Below are 20,340 nucleotides of genomic sequence, written 5' to 3'. Positions count from 1 at the left end.
GGGCCCCGGCAGTAACTCAAGCAGGTTCAAAGTGTGACCGCCACAGAGTGAGGTCGGCGTGGTTATGATGAAGATTTCCGGACTATAACATAACACACAAGACTGGCCACACAGCAAATGTACATCCTTGCCAGTATCAGTAACAGGACATTGAGAGTAGGAACACCCTGCTGCAGATGTGCTAGGGCTAAGGTTTTTTGCAATGTTAAACAGTACAAAGCAACACACGTGTGGCAAAAATGTCAATAAAACCACATCCTGCCAGGCCACTCTAGACTCTAATCCCTAGCAACGCTGGTAAGATTTCCGTCTCGCAATTATTGCATCATCAGCGGTGACTCACAGTCTCCTCCGTCTCTGTGTCTTTGGACTCATCAGGCTCAGAGTCTACAGCAGACGCTGCCTGGGGGACAGGGGCTGCTACTGCTTCTGCGGCTTCCTGCCCAGACACAGACACACACAATGAGTTAGGGGGACAATTTGCGCATAAAACATATGTGATAGGGCTGGGTGATATAACCTCTAATCAATATCACGATTACTTGAAACTTTTGCCTCAGATTACCATTAATGAATGATTTAAAAATAAAATAGTAAAATAAAATAGCAGAGCTACAAGCTCACAACAGGGCTACGTGGTAAATCAGATTGGTTTAGTCGATTATAAATATTTTTTCCGTGTTGATTCTTCTTCTTCCTATATATACATATATATATTCTTAATTATTCAGTTATTGGTTCCAAGTATCAGTTTCGAATCGATATATTTTTGATTAATTGCCCAGCCCTATAATGTGATTTTCTTGGTTATTAGTCAGTACAAGTGAGGTTAGTGAGGTCATCCAGTCATTCGATCACATAAAAAGTTCTAATTCACTGGATCATTCTCAGTGTCGTATACATGGGAGTCCTAGGCTCCATGTATGTCTAATTCTGTGTTATGAAAAGCCACACAAAAACAGGTGGGGGGAATGAAAGGCGTGTTGAAGCCTATCCTGCATTTATCACGTGGAGGTTAGAGGTATATTTCCTCAGGGACTGACTGCTCACGTGTTGAAAACAGAATCTCTTGGAACCTCACACAAGATTGCCCCATTTTCAGCCCAATTTAATCATTGCCAATTTCCCATGTGTACTGCAGTGCCTGTTATTGCCAACCCCGACTACTGTTGGTCTAGGGAGGGTGTAGACTACCATGTGCCTCCTTCGATACACATGAGTCACCAGCTGCATCTTTTCACCTGACAGAGGGGTTTCACTAGGATGGTGCAATGCACACAGAGGTTCACACTATCTCCACCAGATGCCCTCCCTGCTGACCAGGCACCTCGACCAACTAGCAATAGTGCAGTAAGTCAGTAACAAGGACATGATTCCTCTGCTGGTTCCCACCACGACTGTGTACGTTGGAGCACCCGGCTAAGCCGGAGGCACCGCTGCCGGGAACTGAACCCTGGTCACTGCGGTGCTGGAGACATGCTTTACCTCTACCTCTACACCACCCAGGTCCAAGACGCCCCCCCCCCTCACACAACCATCTTGGCAGATCTCATCCATCTCTGTAAAAACTGCTATGGAAGGTTGGTGCAGACAACATGGGTGAAGCCATGCCCATTTACATAATGTTTAGGAGACCATAGCTTTTGCCCCATAACGCTTGAGGTTCTTTGCTCTATTTATGTTCAGTGAGTACAGTCCGTCTCAGTCCTACCACCACCTGTCCCCTTAACAGCTGTAACAGCTGCTCTATAAATACACAGGCAGGGGGCTGCAGCCTGTACCAGCACCTCAACCAAGAATGCAGTATATGCATTTTTAAAAAGGTCACTTTCAATTACATTATCCAATATGAAAAATGACCAAAAAAGTGTTTGATGAACAATAAAAAAACAAGAACAACAACCAAAAAAAAACAAGTAGATACAGATACAGACACAGATACACCGAACGCCATAAGTGGTCATGGAACAGGCAGCCAAACAACACGTGTGGCGGTACAGGAATGACAGGAACTGACTGGCTAGATTCCAGAGAATGTCAGCCGTCATCCGCTTAACTGTTATTACCATCGGCAACATAATAACAAAAAATAAATAAACCACACAACAGCTACTGCGACCTTATCACCAACACAGCACGCAATGAGCAACATGAACGCAAGAGGAAGAGAATGACTGACATACTCACACACACATATACACACACACACACACACACAAAGAAGAAATGCTGGACAATGAGAGGGGATTAGGTGACCTGTGAAAAGAGAGGAAGTTGTGTAAAAACGGTGAGACAAGCAGACAAACCAAAGAAAAACAAAGCTAAATGCTAGTGACACACAGCTAAGAAAGGCAGCAGAGGGAGAATGTATGGTTACGGTGCTGCAAGCACACAGAGGAGGTAGATCACAGAGAAAACACATGGTGGTATTATGAAAGAGCAGTGTGTGTGTGCGCGCATGGGAAAAGGAGTGGAGACCAGAGAAGGAGAGGGAGAGAGAGAGAGAGAGACTCAACCTGGGAGTTAGAGGGCACTGGAGCGTTTGAGAGCCAGAAATCCAGGTCCGAAACCTAGAGCAGGGCAAGGGAAGAGGGAGGGAGGAGCAGGTGAAAGGGTTAAGGGGTGAACAGGTTCTCTTGTCTTAGTACTATTCATGAAAATGGATACAGAGCTTACACTGTTCTATTTCATGAATAAATCAAGTATTTGGCGAGGGACTTTACCGAGAGCTTCAGCTAGCAGGGAACTGATACTTGATTTGATATCACTATTACCGATTGCAAAGGAGGGGTTAAGGGGGGAAGCAATGGCAATGTTAAGTCAAATGAGAATGATTGAAGCGAGGCGCCTGCCCCGCAAACTCCAGTCAGAAATTTGAGCCCTTGTATAGAAATGATTGGTGGTGACCCCAGTACACTTTGAAGAAGAAAAAAAAAATCAGCAAATCTTTTTAATGCTCATCAGAATTCCAGGTGAAGTGAAATCAGAGCCTCCTTTTGCATGGACTCTGTGCTAGGCAGGAAACGCACGCTAGCCCCTCCCCTACTGTGATGTCATATACCTCAGCGGTGGTGGAGGCGGGTGGTGGTGGCGCCGCCGCCGCCGCCACTTCGTTGGTCTCATCCGATTGGACAACAGGCTCATCTTGCTGAACCCCCATGAGATCTTCGCCTTCCTCGTGTTTATGTTTCTTCTTCTTTTTCTCTTCTTTACTCTTCTGTGAAAACATAAGTTAAAAAAAACACACAAACTTAGATCTGCTATTTTCAAACGTTTTAGTACTTTTACTTTTGGTACTGTAAGTACATTTTGATACCAATACTTTTGTACTTTTACTCAAGTCATTTTTTTATTACAGACTTTTACTCGTAACAGAGTACTTCTACATTGCAGTATTGATACTTTTACTTAAGTAAAACATTTGAGTACTTTTTCCACCACTGCTCATACTATCTCAACATCACACCTAGGAATGGAAAGGCATGTCTCAACCTACAAAGCCAGAGTGCAGTAACTATGCAAATAATCAAACTGATTAAAAAAAAAGGCTTTAAAGTGTTTCAACTGGCCTGCCAAGTGGGTTATCGGTACATCATGAAGTCTGATTTGACCTTTGAGACAAATAAATAAGTCAATGTGTCAAAACAAAATGCAGTTAGTGCACTTTGGCTTTGTAACGGCAGCTTACCTTTCTATCCTTTTCTCCTTTGTCCTTTTTCTTCTCTTTCTTCTCCTTGCTGCTCTTCTTCCTGGCCTCCATCAGGGCGGCAGCCTCCACGTAGCCGTCTTCGACGGGGCTCGTTTTCAGGGAGTCCGGACGGTGTGACCTGACCGGTAACTTGTCACTGTCCTCCAGGGGCCTGTGCACACACGCACACACACACACACACACACACAATGAAAACACACTTCAAAACACAGAGGACCCAAAGACATTTTTTCTTCCCCCTTGTTCATTCTATATTTTGCATGAATCCAAAAGCTCCAAGGCCTACTGTGAGGAAACCATAGTCAGTGTCTAAAACAGTTTTACTGGCTCGCTTTCTTTCTTTTCTCCTCTGGCAGAAAGTATCAAAGGAGGGGAGACCCATTATGATGTGGTCATCCACTCTATTCAAGCGCATTCTCAGCATTGTGCTGCTGCAGCACAGCAGACTCAAAGTGTTGATTTAAGCCATTCTCCTGGCAGCTTTTAGGGCATGGGACACTAGCAGACAGCAAGACTATGACTTCCATTTCCAAATTCCTCCAAAGTGAACCGATAAGAACTGGTTCCTTCTCTGAAGCCTGGTAACCATGTGCACTGTAGCCCCCTGCTGGCCATCCTCTATAAAGACTCATGCACAGCCCATTTCTCCTCAGATATTGTTGACTGTAAGGATTCCATATTTTTACATATTTATTATATACCCATTCCATGAGATATTATATATATTATATATATGATTCCAAATTAAGCAAGGAGATGGTCTTAAAGTACAAGTACGTCTGCTACACTGTCAATTCAGTCAAGGGAAACTAAAGTGTGCACACCTCAAGGGAAGAGCCGACAAAATTTGGAGGCAGGGAAAGTCTGATAAGATCAATTAAGGAAGATCAGAGCAGAGGTTCTACGACCAAGGCACAGAGTTGCGGTTCCTGAAAGCATGTTCATAGAACTGACATTTCTGAACAAAAGTAGAAGATCATCGGGGTAACATGCTTTTAGGCAACCCAGTCATGAGTGGGAGTTGTTACCCATGAGGCCTTGAGAACATCAGCAGTGATCAGAGAGAGAGCGATCCAATTTATTAATGTCCAACAAAATGTCATTAAAAAAGCAATCTAGTATTTTCTTTGGTCATTTATTAGTTTTGAGATGTTTATATTAATGTGCCAATATTACACAATCTCACTGCTGATCTTGTCAAGTGAATGTTAAGGTAGAGGGGTCAAAAAAAAGTGGTTGGGTTAAGTATAATTAAATATTAAATATAATACAGCATAAAAATACGGAAGATCAAAGATGATAATTTCCTGGGATGGTAGAGATCTTCAAAAAAAAAATGTTAAAAAGTTAGGCAAAGGGTGAGCAAAAACTGCAACCAGGCACTGCAACCAGATGAGAAGAAGAGTAATACTATGTTTATGGAAGGAGAAGAAGAGTAATACTATGTTTATGGAAGGAGAAAGCTATATAAGTTTAGAGAGAGAGGGAGAGAGGAAAGAAAAAGAGTCTCAGGCAAGCGAGCAGAACAGCAATCCATCTAGTGTTGGGAGTCTGAATCCTGCGGCTGGGATGCTACTCACCTGCGCCCAGCCTTCGCCACCAAGCTGCCCAGACAGAACGGGCAGTGGGTGGGTGTGTGTGTGGCGTGAGAGAGAGAAGCAGAAAGCAAAGCACCATGATGAGTGAATGAAGATGGAGTCATTGCTGACTCATCGTGCACTCAAGAATTCCAGCTACGGTAATAAAAAAATCAAAGTTCAAGTAAAAAAATATAACATCGTAGCAGTAGAAAGTTAGGTTGGCGGTGCATCATCAGTTATCAGTCCCCAAAAACCTTATTTGCCTTTCTGGAATGGCTGGAATTGATATATTTTGATGTCAGACAGCCTGTCATATCAAACAAACCAAGTCCTGCTTTTTGCGCTTAGTCACGCTTTGATATTCAGTTTTATGTGGAAATACGTCAAACCAAGGAAGTCTAATGGGCCTGAATGCCAGATTCTGGAAGCAGAGCAGGTGTGTATGTTTACAGTAAAGACCAGAGTGGGGTGAACTCACTTGTCCAAGTCGATGTCCAGGGCTTTGTGGGGGTCATTGGGGTCTTTGTCATCATCATCGCTGGGTAAGGCATTCTGATACAAAAGGAGAGTCACATCAAAAAGAATGCATGGTAATAAAGAAACAAAAGAAAAACAACAACAAACAAATAATTATATCTGGTCAAATTGATCTAGTCACAGAGTTGGTGAAATGGTTACCGAGGCCAACCCTGGAAAGCAAAATGTTGTGATTTGTTCAGGCGTAAAAGCTGTAGCGTACCTCTGGCATCTCCTCCGTAACGATGTCCACCACCTGAGCTGGCGTGATGTCCTCCTCACTCTCTGGTCCGGAGTCGTGCTTCCTCCCTCGTCTGCCGCCTTTCTCTTTCCTTTTTTTCTTGTCTTTCTTCTTCTTGTCTGCCTTGTCCTTCTGCCGACGCTCCTCCTCCAGCTTCACGTATGAGTCAGACGCCTGATGCATGCCTGACATGGAAGAGCAAGGAATATGTCCCATTTAATCCATTTAGACCCGAGGCCGATTAACAAATGCTTTCTAAATCCTAACAACCTAAAACTTATGTTGCTATATTCAAATACAATGACACCGATGCTTTCCTGGATTGAATGGGTTAATGGACAAATATAGAAGAGTATTAGCGAGGGCAGCATGAGGAGAATGGGGCTATATTCAATTTAACAGAACTGAAGAACATTGGCAATGTCATTGTCTATGGTGTTTGTCAAGCTGATAAAATACGTTATGTATTTTCCCATGAAAAAAGGTAAACAGAAATGATGGGGTTCCACAGTAAGCGCTAAGTCATTCTGACCAACCTGGGACTTTGAGGGGTACAGTGAGATCAATCTGCACCACTGGAATGTGCTCAACTCCGGGAGCATCCTGGTATACCTGCACAACAACATTAAATACATTCCTTTAACAAATACCATGCTGATACACCTGCACGTAGTACATTCATTTAACAAATACCATCCGGATACACCTGCACGTAGTACATTCATTTAACAAATACCATCCGGATACACCTGCATGTAGTACATTAATTTAACAAATACCATCCGGATACACCTGCACGTAGTACATTCATTTAACAAATACCACTCTTGTACACCTGCACATCAAAATTAAATACTTTTATTAAGGACCCCTGGACCCCAAACTGAGAACCAGTGTGTGTTACAGGATGCAGTGAATATTGTGGCAGTACCTTCTGAGAGGATGGTGAGGCCTTGATGTAGAATGGGTTGCTGGCCTGCTCCTGCTTCCTGACTTCTCTCCTCTGGTGGAGAAAACAACATTATATCAGAACAGCAACAATAAATCTGGCCATTTAACGTTTTTGTTTTACATTTTAAATGGCCTTTTTATTAGATCACAGAAGAAGTGCAGTAAATAGTTTTGATCCCAACCAAACGAATAACTCTCAATAATGAATATGGTCACAATATCCAGAGTAAACAAGAGAGGCATACAGTATATTCCACATTCCAACCATATGCTCCATTCATTAAAAACAAAACGAGACCAGGAACATCAAAGATCTGAGACGGAGCTCATTAGTGCATCCATACGTACCCTCGCCAGCTCCTTCTCGTCCACCTCTGGTCGTGGGCGGGAGTGTTTGGTCTCTTCCCTGGTAAACACGGCCTTGGGCTTCTCGTCTTCAGACTCGCTCTCAGATGGAGGCTCATTGATCCAGGCATCGAGATCCAGGCTGCACAGACAAAACCCAGAGGGATTTCAGCACTAATGAGTGAGAGTGTAATGTTGTTGTTTTTTTCCTTCATATTCTAGCAGCTGATTAACATCACAGTCATGTCATATGTAATAATATGATTATAGATAATGTAATCATAATGTCCAATCTGCTATTGTCAAGGGAGGTAAAAACATCCGCACACTGGTTTAAAGCTCCTAAAAGTTTGGGAGCTTTAACCCATTACGACCGAGGAAAGCATCCGTGTCATTTTAAAATTTCTTTGGCTATTCAAAAATAGCAGACCTACAAGCTCAGAGGGCAATGAGCTTGTACACCATCCCCCCCCCCCCCCCCCCCCCCCCCCCCCCCATCTCAAAATAATTTGTTCCAGGGACCCCGAGACGCAAAGATTTGAGTAAAAAAAATAATAATAATAATACTGTATATATATATATACACACAGTTTCACGATTTTTCAAAAATAGCAGATCTACAAGCTTGTGGCGCAGCAGCAAGTGCCACGCTACAAGCTTGTATATCGGCTATTTTTTAATAGCCCAAAGAAATCTAAAATGAAATGACAGATGCTTCCCCGGTCTTATCTTCTCCTTGAAGTCTTGCCTTGATGTCCAGCACCTGGCCTAAATACAGGTACAAGATGTGCACACAATCTCCTCTGCAATCTGCTATTGTGCCAGCTATAGCAAAACCTAGATGCAAGAAGACATACTGGATTCTTACTCACCCTTCCGGAACAGGCACTTTCTTCTGTGCCTTGGGGGCCACAGGGTTGAGCTCTCCTGCAAACAGAGCGGTGACCTCCTCGGACACCTCCACGTCCTTCTGCTGCAGCTTCTGGATGTACTTCACCAGCTGCAGGATGCAGGACGCCTGGCAACGAGACAGGAAGGGAGACGGACATGTACAGACAGCTTAGCGACGGTATCGATCAAATTAGTGTCATGTTATGTAACCTAATCGGTTCGACTGCGGCGATACAAGGTCAGTGCTTGTTGGCTATAAGTCACAAGGTGTCAGTGCCGGCAGGGCGGGGCCGTGGACTGTCACAAGAAAAGGATATGAAGCAAATAAACGTTTTACAATACATGCTGGTACAAAGCCAGCCATACCTTATATTTATATACAAAGTAAAACACACCAAAGCAGGAATACACAGTAACATCCTCATTGTTAATTTATTAATTTGTAACTCCAGAGTTAAATTAATGCTGAATATCTTTCTGTATCGATTTGCATGATCTGGCTAAAACTGGTCAGAATGCTGCTTTTCCGGTCTTACCCTCTCCTGCACTTCCAGGTTGGCGCTCTGGACGAAGAGTGGCAACCTGTCTATCATCAGCTGGCTGGTCTCCTGGGCGGCCGTGCTGTCCGTGTTCCCCTCTTGGCTCCTCAGAACCGTGGCGAACAGCTTGGCGGCGTTCTGTACATACACAGCCTGGATGTGACCCGGCAGGGTGGCGACCTTAGGACGCAGCATGGCCTCCAGCGTCTGCGCGGGGTTCTCCAGGTGTCTGAGGGAGAGAGATGGATGTAAGCGGAAAGGTCTGTGGTGGATCTTTTGGGTCTGATAATCGTAGAAGTGCACGTGTTACGATATCTTCAAAATAGGGCAGCATTACTGTGGCAAATTTTTGATAAATCCAGGTTACTTTGCTATATATCCCAATACTGTACGTATATATTCCAATCATCATAGCCTTGATGATTTGAATAAAATACATTATATCTTTTACTTTTTATACACTAGCAACAAGCTGACTATTTTCAACACCAGCGGTTCTGCCACGATGTCAATATGTCACCAAAAAACTGTAACTGTGACGGATCATTATGTATTATTTGTGTAGCCCTACTTAAGAGTGGAAATGAAAGCGCAGTGGGAGGGCAATTTCCTCCATTTAAGTGACACCATCCCTCAGCCATATACCAACAGCTGTTAACACGTGTCACTTTGTCAACAACAAAGGCAACATGTGTTTCATTAAAGCTTAGCAGATCTTAGATGGAGCATATACAAATATTAATTATGGAACAGTGTGTTTGCTGTAAATCATGTTGGGAGCATGGGGGAATAGAGCTGAATTAACAGATGTATTGTGGGGATGACAGGAGAGTACAACACAGAGGTGGGAACTGGCACATTTGGGCCAAACTGACAATCATTTTATTCCCATCACACAAATCATGGACAACTCGAGTCAGAAAGCCTTGAGCTACATTATGGTTATGGTACAATACAGTGGTTCCCATCATGAGGTTTGCGAAACCCCACGCAGTGAAATTATTGATAGTTACTAGGGGTGTGCCGATACATCGTCCCGCGATACGTTTTCGTGACGATATGTATCGTTTTGGGGAAAGAAAATATTGTTTAACTTTTATTTATTTTTTTACTTTTTTTTCCTGCAATAATGCAAAAACAGAAGTATTTGTTTGCATTTGCTCCCCCCCCCATATATTTTCATAAGCTGTTTTTTCCCCCCCATATATTTTCCTAATAAAAAAGTGCCATATAACGTATCGTATAGTTTCGTTAAATTAGTGTATCGGCACAACCCTACGACTAATGTCCTCCAAAAACTTTTAACCATAGGTCAGCCTTTTAACTATAGGTCAGCCTTTTTGCTTCCTAACTTTATGTACAGGGTGGAAATTACTGTGCGTCTGCTTGCCCTTCGTGCACATGTGTCTTAGTGTGAGTGAGTGCATGCAATTTCCCAAAGGAAGATGATCAACCTACTCTGAGAACTCTCCACAGATCCACGCAGCCGCGTAGAGCACCTCACAGATGCCATTGCGCTGCGTGTTGCCGGTGAGCAGGTGGGCGTTGTCCAGCAGAGTGGCCATCTGGGCCACCGCAAAGCCTCGGATGGCCTTTACCCTGATGGCCACGTCCAGCATCTGAGAAGCGATGAGATGCCCATGCCGTGTGCCCTCCAATCGGGTGAGCTCCACCAAAATGCTGATGTACCTGCAAAGACGCATATGGAGAGGTACAGTTAAAGATAAATAATTTATACCAGATGCCAGCTAAATGTAGGTTGTGCACGGTTTCTCCCTGGTGAATATGTAAATTCTACCAGCCAGCATGCGGCATGTTTTTTTAAAAACTTTTTTATATACATAATTCATAAATATATATGAATGGCAAGAAAAAGCTAACTTTTAGCAGGTTAATCCCACTGAGAATAAGGGAGCAGACCAAGAGGGCGAGCAGTAAACATAGTTAAAACACAACAAAATACAATAATCAAGCTAAAAAAGGGCAAATATATCAAGTGCAAAGGAAAAATACAGAAACACTGGATGCAGGAAGGGACACAAACTCTAGTGTTCAACTTGGCACAATTAACTTACCACTCAAAGTTGGTGATGTATTGGTAGTTGCTCTGGCTACAGATGTCAATGATCTTGGTGAGTAGTTCATCTCTGTAAGTGGTTCCCTCTGCCTTGTCCACATGCACCATCAGTTTCTTCACAATCTCCATCAGGTTCTTCTTGGACACCTGGGGAATGCAAACACCAGTCCAATATATGGATTTATTTCAGTTCATTAACTCCAAACAACCGCGACACCCCATCCGCCCTGCCAGCGACATGCGCGAGATGAATGCGTTTCAATGAGACTGTCCTGAGTGACGTACTGCGAGCGACAAGTCGTTGTGCAGCAACATTGTCCAGCCCTCCAATATTTGCTCGCAGTGTCTCTATTTATGCGAGGTTTCGTGGCTGTGTACCTCCCTCAAACATTTTTTATTGGTTGAGATCTGCACGCTGCTTTGCGCTTGCTCCTGGAACACAGCCATTTTGATTGTCAGAAGTTTTATAGTGGATTGTTCATGGTAAAGGGAGTCCCTCGTTACTTCATATTTAGTAGCCTATTTCATTCAAACGACCGCCATTAAATAGCAGACTACAGTGAGTGAGAAAAAGCTCAATTTATTTATTGCGGTCAACGTTTGTATCAATTACATTTATATCAGGACTTTTCCTGAAGATGTGGGATACATGTCTTGATGTATCCTGATGAAAATTAAAAATTCCTGATGAAGCTCTATTTGATCAAAACGTTGACAGAAATAGACTAAATACATAACAGAGCTTTTTTGTTGAATTGTTGTTTGTCCTGGGTGAAGTCGTCATTTCATAAAGTGATTTACTTATTTTTCAGTCAAACAGTCAAAGTGTTGAGTGTGTGTGTATATGCGCGCGTGAGCTGTAGCTTAATTCCTTTCCAATATGTCCTATTATTTATTCATTTAATAGTTACTTTGATTGGTTGAGGGCAAGCAATGTCGCAAACGGCATGGCCGACACTCCATATCAGGACAGTTTTTCCAAGTGATATCGCCATCAGATCGCTCGCTAAAAGTTTGGATGGGGTATGACACTGGTCCAAATAGTTAAGATAAGCCACGACACCAAGATTACATTTGGTTGCTAAGAAATCTCACTGATCCAGTACGACGGCAAGTGCCGCTTCATACCATGCCATAGAGCAGGTCCAGGGCCCTCAGACGGATGGACTCGTCCTTGTCATCCAGACACTGGAGGATGAGGTCCTTGTGGGACTGAACTGACTTCGGATGGGTCTTCAGGATCTTGGACATGGCCAGCAGCCCCAGGTACTTCACTAGAGAACCCACACAAAATGCTCTCAGTGGCCTTCACAATAGGCATGCATTGGCTCTTAGGACTACCTTATCTACGTTAAGCTGATTCTGTGCCCTGTTGACTAAGGTTGATGGTTTATTGTAGATGTATTTGGACATTACAGTTAATGTCTGGTCATTGAAACTTACAGCTAAATGGAGTACCCTTTCATATGGTCTCTGTGTATTAGAAAGGTGTCCCCTATAAACCTTGAATTAACAATTTTAAAGTACAGGTATTTCAGATGACAGACAACCAAGAGGTATTCAAATCACTGTTAAAAAAAAAACTACCAATGGAAAATGTGTTTTGCCTTAGTGTCTTTTTAAAAAGAATACTTTTTGGACAAAAAGTTTCTTTCATTCTCCAACCTTAGTCTCACCTGACACTTTTAATACTAAAAGCGATAGGTTGTTAAACATACTCTAGTGTACACTAATATGTAAACACTTTATAATCCAACAATCTTCTATTTAACATTCTGATAAGATTTCATTAATGAAAATTCTAATTAAACTACACAAAAGGAAAATACATACAAAAACAAGCACAGCACGATGGGAACAGAAAACACACAAGACAATGAACACATGGACATTTAGTTTTTCTTTCCTCTCTTTCTCACAAGATTAAATCTGCTCAATCATGTCTACCTTTGTACTCACTACAGGGTCACCTGGTACAGACAATCCCCTCTTAGGTTTGTGGATCAATATACGTGTATATGGGGTGTCCTTGGGGGTAAAATGCAGCTGGTCACTGCAGCAGACACTGGGTACATCTGACCGAGGACAGGCCCTTAAGCACAGCTGCAGCGGACACTCACCTCCTCTCAAGGTAACTCTATCCACTACAGTATATGGATACTCTATGGGCACACCGCCAAGACTCTGAACAGTGAACCTAGATTGAGATGATATGTCAAAAATAAGTAAAGAAATATTTTCTAAATTACTGCTACAAACTGCCACCATATCTCTTAAACATTGCTAGGCTTCTTAAACAATATGTCTCATTTCCTGTATTAAACTTGAATGGCACTCTTTTCAGACAGAAGTGCATTCAAATGAAAAACCAAACAGAGCCCAGGTTCAAATCTATTCTACAAACACCACAGTTCTATTTTCTACTCTATGAGCAAAATACAATCTACGCACGCACAGTGAGATCTAGATAACTCGAATGCTGAATACATTAAAGTCATCTTTGGAGGCTAAACAGCCTGTCTGCCTAGTGCTAAGAATAATTGCGTATGAGTGTACATAAATACTAAGTTAACACTATGCTTGACAATGTGTGTACAAACGTCAATTGGTGGCTTAATTGCAGTGGCATTTCAAGCAGCTGTCTCCAATTGAAAGCAACAAGGTAAATGAAGTTCGAGTTATCCAGAAACAAGGGGGCTACAACGTGGGCATCTAAATGGGTGGACTGTATGCCAGTCAGAAACACGCAGACAATGAGAGAATGACACACTGCAGGCATTGACAGAGGGCTCACAGTTCTGGTCCGAGTCTTCAATCAGGATTCGCAGTTTCTGTACACAGAGCTGAGGGAGAGAGAGACAGAGGAGAGGGAGAAGGTGAAAAGGCCATTATCATCATTGTAGACCTTTTCAGGCTTTTTAGTTTAATGTAATTTAGTGAATCAAATAATGAAGCAAGAGGTGAGGGAAAGATTTTTCTATAGTATACCATGCATTCTTAGCAATACTAACGACTGAGACTCATTTGAGGCATGCAAGCATGTCCAGCCTGTTAATGTTGAAAAATAGATGTTCGGACAGACAGACCTACGAACAGAAAGTTAGATGGAAACATGCAGAGTGATTTCACTGGAGTGGAAAAGGTTAATGTCATGCCACAGGAGCAGGCAGACAGTGGCATGGACCTCAGACACTTACCTGTATGCTAGCACTGTGGTTGGGCATCCCAGAAGACAAGGAAATCAACACTGCAACATAAGCAAAGAGAAAAGTCACATCTGAAGCTGCATACTTTTATCAAAGGAAAAGGGAGCTTTGGGTCTATTTCAAGGAGGAGTTCTACAGTAACGCTTACGAAATTATGCAGCACAATCCTTCTATAAATGCGCAAAATCGCTGGATATGTTCCGTGTGAGTGCCCCCCCTCCATGTATCACGAGAACTGATCAACCAATTGACTTTAAACTTGGTACTGAAGTAAGTCGTATCGGCAGTTGTCCCAAAAATATTGATAAATCCACAAATCCCCATATATGGAGTACCCCGATGTCATCAACATGACGTGACGTCATAGTACCGACATCATAGACTGGCCTCCATATTTGGACATGGCTGACATTGATCTCCATATATGGGCATACAATGGAGAAAGACAGATACAGAGATCTCCATAGACACGCACAACGGGTACTCTGAAAATGGGTACAATAGGTATCACATAACCGGGTGGGGAATGCATTCCCAACTTGCATCCTTCCTGATCTTGTGCACATGGTAAGACACTGTGCACAAGTTTTTTTGCAATGCATGTCTTAGTGAGTGAAGGCAAAGGTGGCTTTATACCTGGACACTGAAACACAGAATCAATATGTATGTCATAAATATGTACCATTTGGTGGCTGCCTTACAGTCCCATGAATAGTTTGAGCACGAATCCCTGAAGCCTAATCTATACTGCCAAATGACTGCGTTGCTTGCCAAAAGTCGCACAATTTGACACGGTCGTACGACAAAACTAATATTAGTCATTACGCCAGCAGTGTGAGTGCCACAATGCATCCATGAAGGACAGTTGTACTGCCCAAAGCATAGTACTGACCTGCAATCACTGTGTTGACACATTCATACAGCAGGGACATTGCTGAGGTACTGTAAGAGATGGAGGTAAGAAGAGAGAGGACAGGATTGTTATAGATATCGTGGGACGGTTTAGCAGGAGGGCCCGGGGTAATGACAGATACATCTTACCCAAGGGGACAACCAACAGACTTAAGATAGTCCTTAGTGCCTAACTATGAAGATGTATAATGAGGCACACGATGGTCGCTCGGCTCGTTCAATAGACTAATTGCTCGGAAAACAGCTCAGTAAAGTACGGATACTATCTGACATGCTTACTGTGTGCTCTCTTGTATTTGCACTGTTGAGGGTATATAGTGTTGCATATTGTATAGTAGTGTTGTATATTGTATATTTTGCCATTTCTTGAGGGTGTGCATTAAATGTGATGTTTTTACACTGCTGCTATCTACTATCTAATTTTTCTTCCCCTGTGATCTGTATCTTAACTGCTGCCTTTGGCGACTAAATTCCCCTTGTGGGCTCAGTAAAGGTCTGAGTAAAGGGCTCAGCAGCTTTCCTATGACCGTCTCACCTGTGGATGAGGTTTGTAAGAGGCTCTATAAGCTTCTTTCCCAACCGTGGCTCGAGGGGTGTGAGCGCACCAAACTGAAAAGAAGAGCACAAAAGTACCATTACAAATACACACACAACAGACCATGGACATTTATTGCAGCCAGTGTATGTGAAGATCTTTGAAAGGCTCATACTGGTGGTCTGGCAGTTTAGCCCTTCAACTACAACTCACGATTATAGTGCCGACCATTTTCTAAAGTATGCTGAGGTTTAATTAATTTTCAAGGGAGCCACTGAATTCCTTTCATTTCAGTATGCTATGAAAATCAACTACAATCTTTAAACTGAAATAATATAATCCAGCACAGTGAACTTTACGGAATCTTTATATTTTTCAGTTAGTTTAAAAAGTGTTGACTAAAGTGTGGACTGATTTGAAAAGTGTTGCTGAAAAAATAATACTGATTTATGATATTAATGAAATTCGGACACCGACATGACTTCAGTTTAGTACCGTTTTAATGACTACAAAGAAAATGGAAAAGCTGTATATACTGGTCCCTGGGGGAGGGAGGATTCACCCTGCAGATGGCTGCTCAGATGGCTCAGATGAGTGCATGGGGGAGCTGTTGGGGGTAAAGTGGTTAGCTAAGGGTTACTTCAACATGTACTGTAGACTGGGAGAGCCAAGGGTCGAACTGGTGACCTTCTGATTACCAGATGGCTTCTCTACCCACTCAGCTACAGCCACCCCCTTTTTGCATAAAGGCAAAATGTTAAAAAAATAAAAACTGTTAATTAACAGCAAAACGGTTTATGGATGATATATATGGCCAAAGCTGTGAATAGACAATCATTGTCCTTTAAGCAAGGCACTTTATTTTGCTAGTCTCTCAAAAACTACAATTACCGCTTAATGTATACAGTACGGTAGCAGTGATGACCTGGAATATTGCTAGTTTTGATTTCTTATCCTAGTTTTGAGACTGCAGTCTTTGGTTATCAATTCAGGAAAATAAATGACAACATGTATTTTGTTTTAGAAGGCATTTGGCTGATCCATTTTAGTTTATTGAGTAGTGATACTTTCTTTATTGTGTTGCAACACAATAAAGTTGGAGGATATTAGAATTCAGTGGTGTGTTCTAGGTTTTTTCCGAGGGTATACCATAATCATTCCCTCCCACACGCAGGGCACGTCCATGCGCACAAGCATGCGTGGTCACTGAATGAAATAACCATATAACCATACTGACTCACCAGCTTAATGATCTTGATGAGGACCCAGTTGTTGGTGGAGGAAGTCATGAGCTTAAAAAACAGTGGGGCCAGGGACAGGTAGTTCTTAGGATTCCTCCTGGCCAGCTCACAGATCACATTCACTGCTGCTGACTGAACACCTGCACGAGGCAAATAAAACAAAATAAAATAGCAGTACCATACACATTTACAGACAGAAAATAAATCATTAGTCCTGTCATGATTTAAAGCTATAATCTGTACGTTTTATGTCTGTTGTCTCCCTCTCCTGACAGAGAGAGGTAACTACAAGGATGCCTGAACTACAATAAAACTGACAGCACATCTAGTGACCAATCCTGATATACACAAAAACACAAGTCTGGTATCTCAGATATGATTACGACATCATTCTCTGCCATATTTTGGGATGTTTGATCTTCATGTGGCTTATCAACTTTGGAATTCAGTGATTGTGTCTTGCGCAACACTCAGATGACTGAAGTTGAACAGTCATTGCAAATGGCAAATTTGTTGTCAGTTTAAGAGACACATCGTCCAATCATATTGGTGCAACATAATCTGTCCGATAAGATAACGCATTTTCAAGTAATTACTAGACGATACGGATATGAAGACCAATATCTTGTTCACCCCTACTATATAGTCACAAATCACCCGAATTAGTTATAAAAACCTTGTCAATAAATCTATGTACAGAGCAATATATAGAGCAATATGAAATTAATCTAAATTTGATCAACAATTTAGACACTTAGGGAATTCTTTAGAAATAGACAACAAACAATTGTCTATTTTGGCCTCAGGTTTGCTTCTGTTGGGCAGCATCCTGCAATTAGTGGCCTTCTTTTTTCCACTCAATTTGGTAGCTTAAAATTGTTTGGTGAAATCAAATATTCTGTCAGCAGTATCTTACAGTAGCTTGTATCAGATAATGGCCATAAACAATAGCAGACTATTCGCTGTCAGAAGGGAGCTGACACAGTTAGGTCCAAGCAATATGCAATAAAAAAAAAGAGACCAATTTCCTCTGGGGTGTTTTTTTGTCAGCACGGCAGACATAGTCCTGTGAAGTGTCGAATATTGCCAGACAGCTGTGGCAGCATCACAAATGAGCCATTTTTTATTCTCAGATTTTCAGCAGCTGTTGAATAATTCATAGGACCGAGGTCGGTGACAGAAAGTCTGTACCCAAGTCACAAGCAGCCTATAATTTAGTTACCTCACACTGGAATGAGCACATCTGACCCAAACCAAAAGGACATGATACCCAAGAGACAGAGCCAAGACCCCTGATGAGAACAGCACCAATGTGGCTGCCCTGTTACAGCAGCAAATGTGAGACATCACCCTTGTAACACCCGTAGAAAGGATGTTGTGTCTCGTCCATACCTGGGTCTGGGTCCTCCAGTTTCTCTTTTAGTCTGGGGAAGGCAGGACGTAGGGACTCTGGATACTTCAGAAACACCTTGTACATGATCAGCACGGCCTTCTTTCTGATGTAGGGCTTTGTATGAGACATCTAAACAGAGAAGAGTATGTATGACCCATGTGTCATGTGCTGCCTGTTACACAGCATGACCTCACCAGCACTTTGGCTTTGAAGTGGAATTCAAATGAAGAAAGGCATGGTAGTAAAGATGCACCAAATTATTGACTCATCCTGCAAAATGAGCATGCGATTAGGTGGTAGACCTCATCAGGACTCACCAGTGTCATAATGTCATTGGCCAGGTCCCGGGCCAGGTCAGGGGTTACAAAGCAGGACAGGCCAGTAAGAGCAACCCCTGTGTCATACTGGTTGGGACTGCTGAGATCCTGAGAGCAGAACATGTAAAAGATAGAGAGATAGATAGATAAGAGAGAGAGAGAGAGAGAGAGAAAACGAAGATATGTCTCAGTACAAGAATCTTCATGATGCGCAGACTATTTGCAAAGGGTAAATAATGTCACTGACCTTTCGAATCTGATTGGTTGTAAGCATGATGACATCAGTGCTCTCATGAAAGCACTGTGACGCAGCCAGGTAACCAATCCTCTGTAGGGAGAACAGACAGCACATGTAAATGCCAACATGAATTTAACACAGTAGTGCCAATGTTAGTTTTGCAAAATATCCATGATGGACAGGGCCAAATAGTGTCAAACTTGGTGAAAATTCATTGTGTAATGGTTTAATACACCCACTAAATGGCATGCAACCGCACCCCTTGTGTCAGAACACACAGTACTAACTGACGATTCAATAAATATAAACTTGACCTCAAATACTATGAAAAGTATGTTCTACATAAAATAAAATAAGAAAAATAGCATAAACTTGCATTATGTTTTATTATGGTATGTCATTTTATAGTGTAAAATGAAAATTGGGCCAACCGTCATCGGCCATTGATTGATCAGAACATCCCTTATACTGACATAGGTTCTCTCCAAAGCTGGAGCCTTTTCATTTTAAGCTCTAGGTCTCACCTTGTAAGTGAACTTGGAGGAGCTCATGACTTCAACGATGTTGAAAGCGGCCCAGCTGACATCATAGCCGAGCATCTGAAGCTGTAAATGCAACAGGGATGAGACAGGGAGAGAGAGAGGGTGATTTAAAGAAGCAAGCAGCCATGGACTGTCCCTGTGGAACACTAAGAGGCCAAATGCATTGAGCAGAGAGCTTTGAAATTGACCACTGATACCAAACGCAAGCCTAAGTGTAGGACTGAACTATAAATAGAAATAGTGCTTTAAAAACACTAAAAGCCTATACAGATGGGAATTTAGATACAAAGGGAGTTTCGAACAACATATTTTTCCCCATCGCATTACAACAAAACATTTGAGTCCTTTCATGATTTAAAGCTATAATCTGTAAGTTTTATGTCTGTTGTCTCCCTCTCCTGACAGAGAGAGGTAATTACAATGATAAAACTGACAGCACATCTAGTGACCAAACTTTAACGTAATTTACACAATGTGCTTGACTCTGCTGTCCACAGGATGCATTAAATGAAATACTAAGCTGAAAACTGCAAGTTTACTGTCAACAGACAGGGCCAAGAACTTAACATAGAATGTGTATGCCAGTATGTCGCGCCAGTAAGGGCTACAAAGAGTAACTGAATTGTTGCAGGGTGCTGAGGAGTCTTACATAGGTGAGTTTGCACACTGCATTAGCTTTGACAGCAATGTTGTCCTGCTTGAGCTCCTGCTTGATCTCATCGATGCAGGTGGAGATGTACTTGGCCTGAGAACAGACGGAACAGAGGGCAGATAACATGTTAGAATGGATGGATTTTTGACACTCAGAGTGAGTCAGTGAGACATTGTCAGCAATCATATCATGCAGGAAGTCTTTGCCAGTTTGTCTACTCTACCCGCCTTTGACAGAAAATTCGAATTGAAATTATCCTACAAATCTAGTTGGATGGCAAAACAGTGAAGGTGGCTGGTGCATATTGAAAGTAGGGATGCCACCGAATATTCGAATTTTCGAATATTCGTTACAGTCTCCATAATCGAAAATGATTTTTAAAATTCGATTTTAATTATATATATTTTTTATAATTTTTTAAGATTTTTTTTTTTTTTTTTACTTTTTTTTTTTTT

At 42.2% G+C, this 20,340-nt stretch overlaps 1 protein-coding gene across 6 annotated transcripts in view; it reads right to left on the bottom strand.

Moving 5' to 3' along the window:
• The window catches only part of ap3d1 (adaptor related protein complex 3 subunit delta 1), a 41,464-nt gene that overhangs the window by 16,091 nt on the left and 5,033 nt on the right, over positions 1-20,340 (bottom strand). For 2 of the 6 annotated variants that reach the window (XM_084067263.1, XM_084067265.1), the window contains exons 2-26: positions 19,883-19,978; positions 19,216-19,296; positions 18,701-18,781; positions 18,454-18,561; positions 18,136-18,265; positions 16,744-16,883; positions 15,503-15,576; positions 14,948-14,997; positions 14,047-14,096; positions 13,644-13,692; positions 11,978-12,123; positions 10,848-10,996; positions 10,231-10,461; positions 8,770-9,001; positions 8,215-8,360; positions 7,346-7,484; positions 6,978-7,049; positions 6,583-6,658; positions 6,029-6,231; positions 5,768-5,841; positions 5,290-5,313; positions 3,689-3,860; positions 3,062-3,217; positions 2,517-2,570; positions 344-439 (exon numbers count right to left, since the gene is read on the bottom strand). In XM_084067263.1, coding sequence (XP_083923389.1) covers positions 344-439; positions 2,517-2,570; positions 3,062-3,217; positions 3,689-3,860; positions 5,290-5,313; positions 5,768-5,841; positions 6,029-6,231; positions 6,583-6,658; positions 6,978-7,049; positions 7,346-7,484; positions 8,215-8,360; positions 8,770-9,001; positions 10,231-10,461; positions 10,848-10,996; positions 11,978-12,123; positions 13,644-13,692; positions 14,047-14,096; positions 14,948-14,997; positions 15,503-15,576; positions 16,744-16,883; positions 18,136-18,265; positions 18,454-18,561; positions 18,701-18,781; positions 19,216-19,296; positions 19,883-19,978 — 2,829 coding nt within the window. The remainder of the gene's footprint in view (positions 1-343; positions 440-2,516; positions 2,571-3,061; positions 3,218-3,688; positions 3,861-5,289; positions 5,314-5,767; positions 5,842-6,028; positions 6,232-6,582; positions 6,659-6,977; positions 7,050-7,345; positions 7,485-8,214; positions 8,361-8,769; positions 9,002-10,230; positions 10,462-10,847; positions 10,997-11,977; positions 12,124-13,643; positions 13,693-14,046; positions 14,097-14,947; positions 14,998-15,502; positions 15,577-16,743; positions 16,884-18,135; positions 18,266-18,453; positions 18,562-18,700; positions 18,782-19,215; positions 19,297-19,882; positions 19,979-20,340) is intronic. The other 4 variants (XM_084067266.1, XM_084067268.1, XM_084067264.1 and 1 more) reach the window with 3 other exon arrangements.

Source organism: Gymnoscopelus microlampas (genome assembly GCF_963454915.1).
Source record: "Gymnoscopelus microlampas genome assembly, chromosome: 9".
Taxonomy (NCBI): domain Eukaryota; kingdom Metazoa; phylum Chordata; class Actinopteri; order Myctophiformes; family Myctophidae; genus Gymnoscopelus; species Gymnoscopelus microlampas.
The sequence above is the reverse complement of the archived record's forward strand: the minus strand, read 5'-3'. Positions and strand labels throughout refer to the sequence as shown.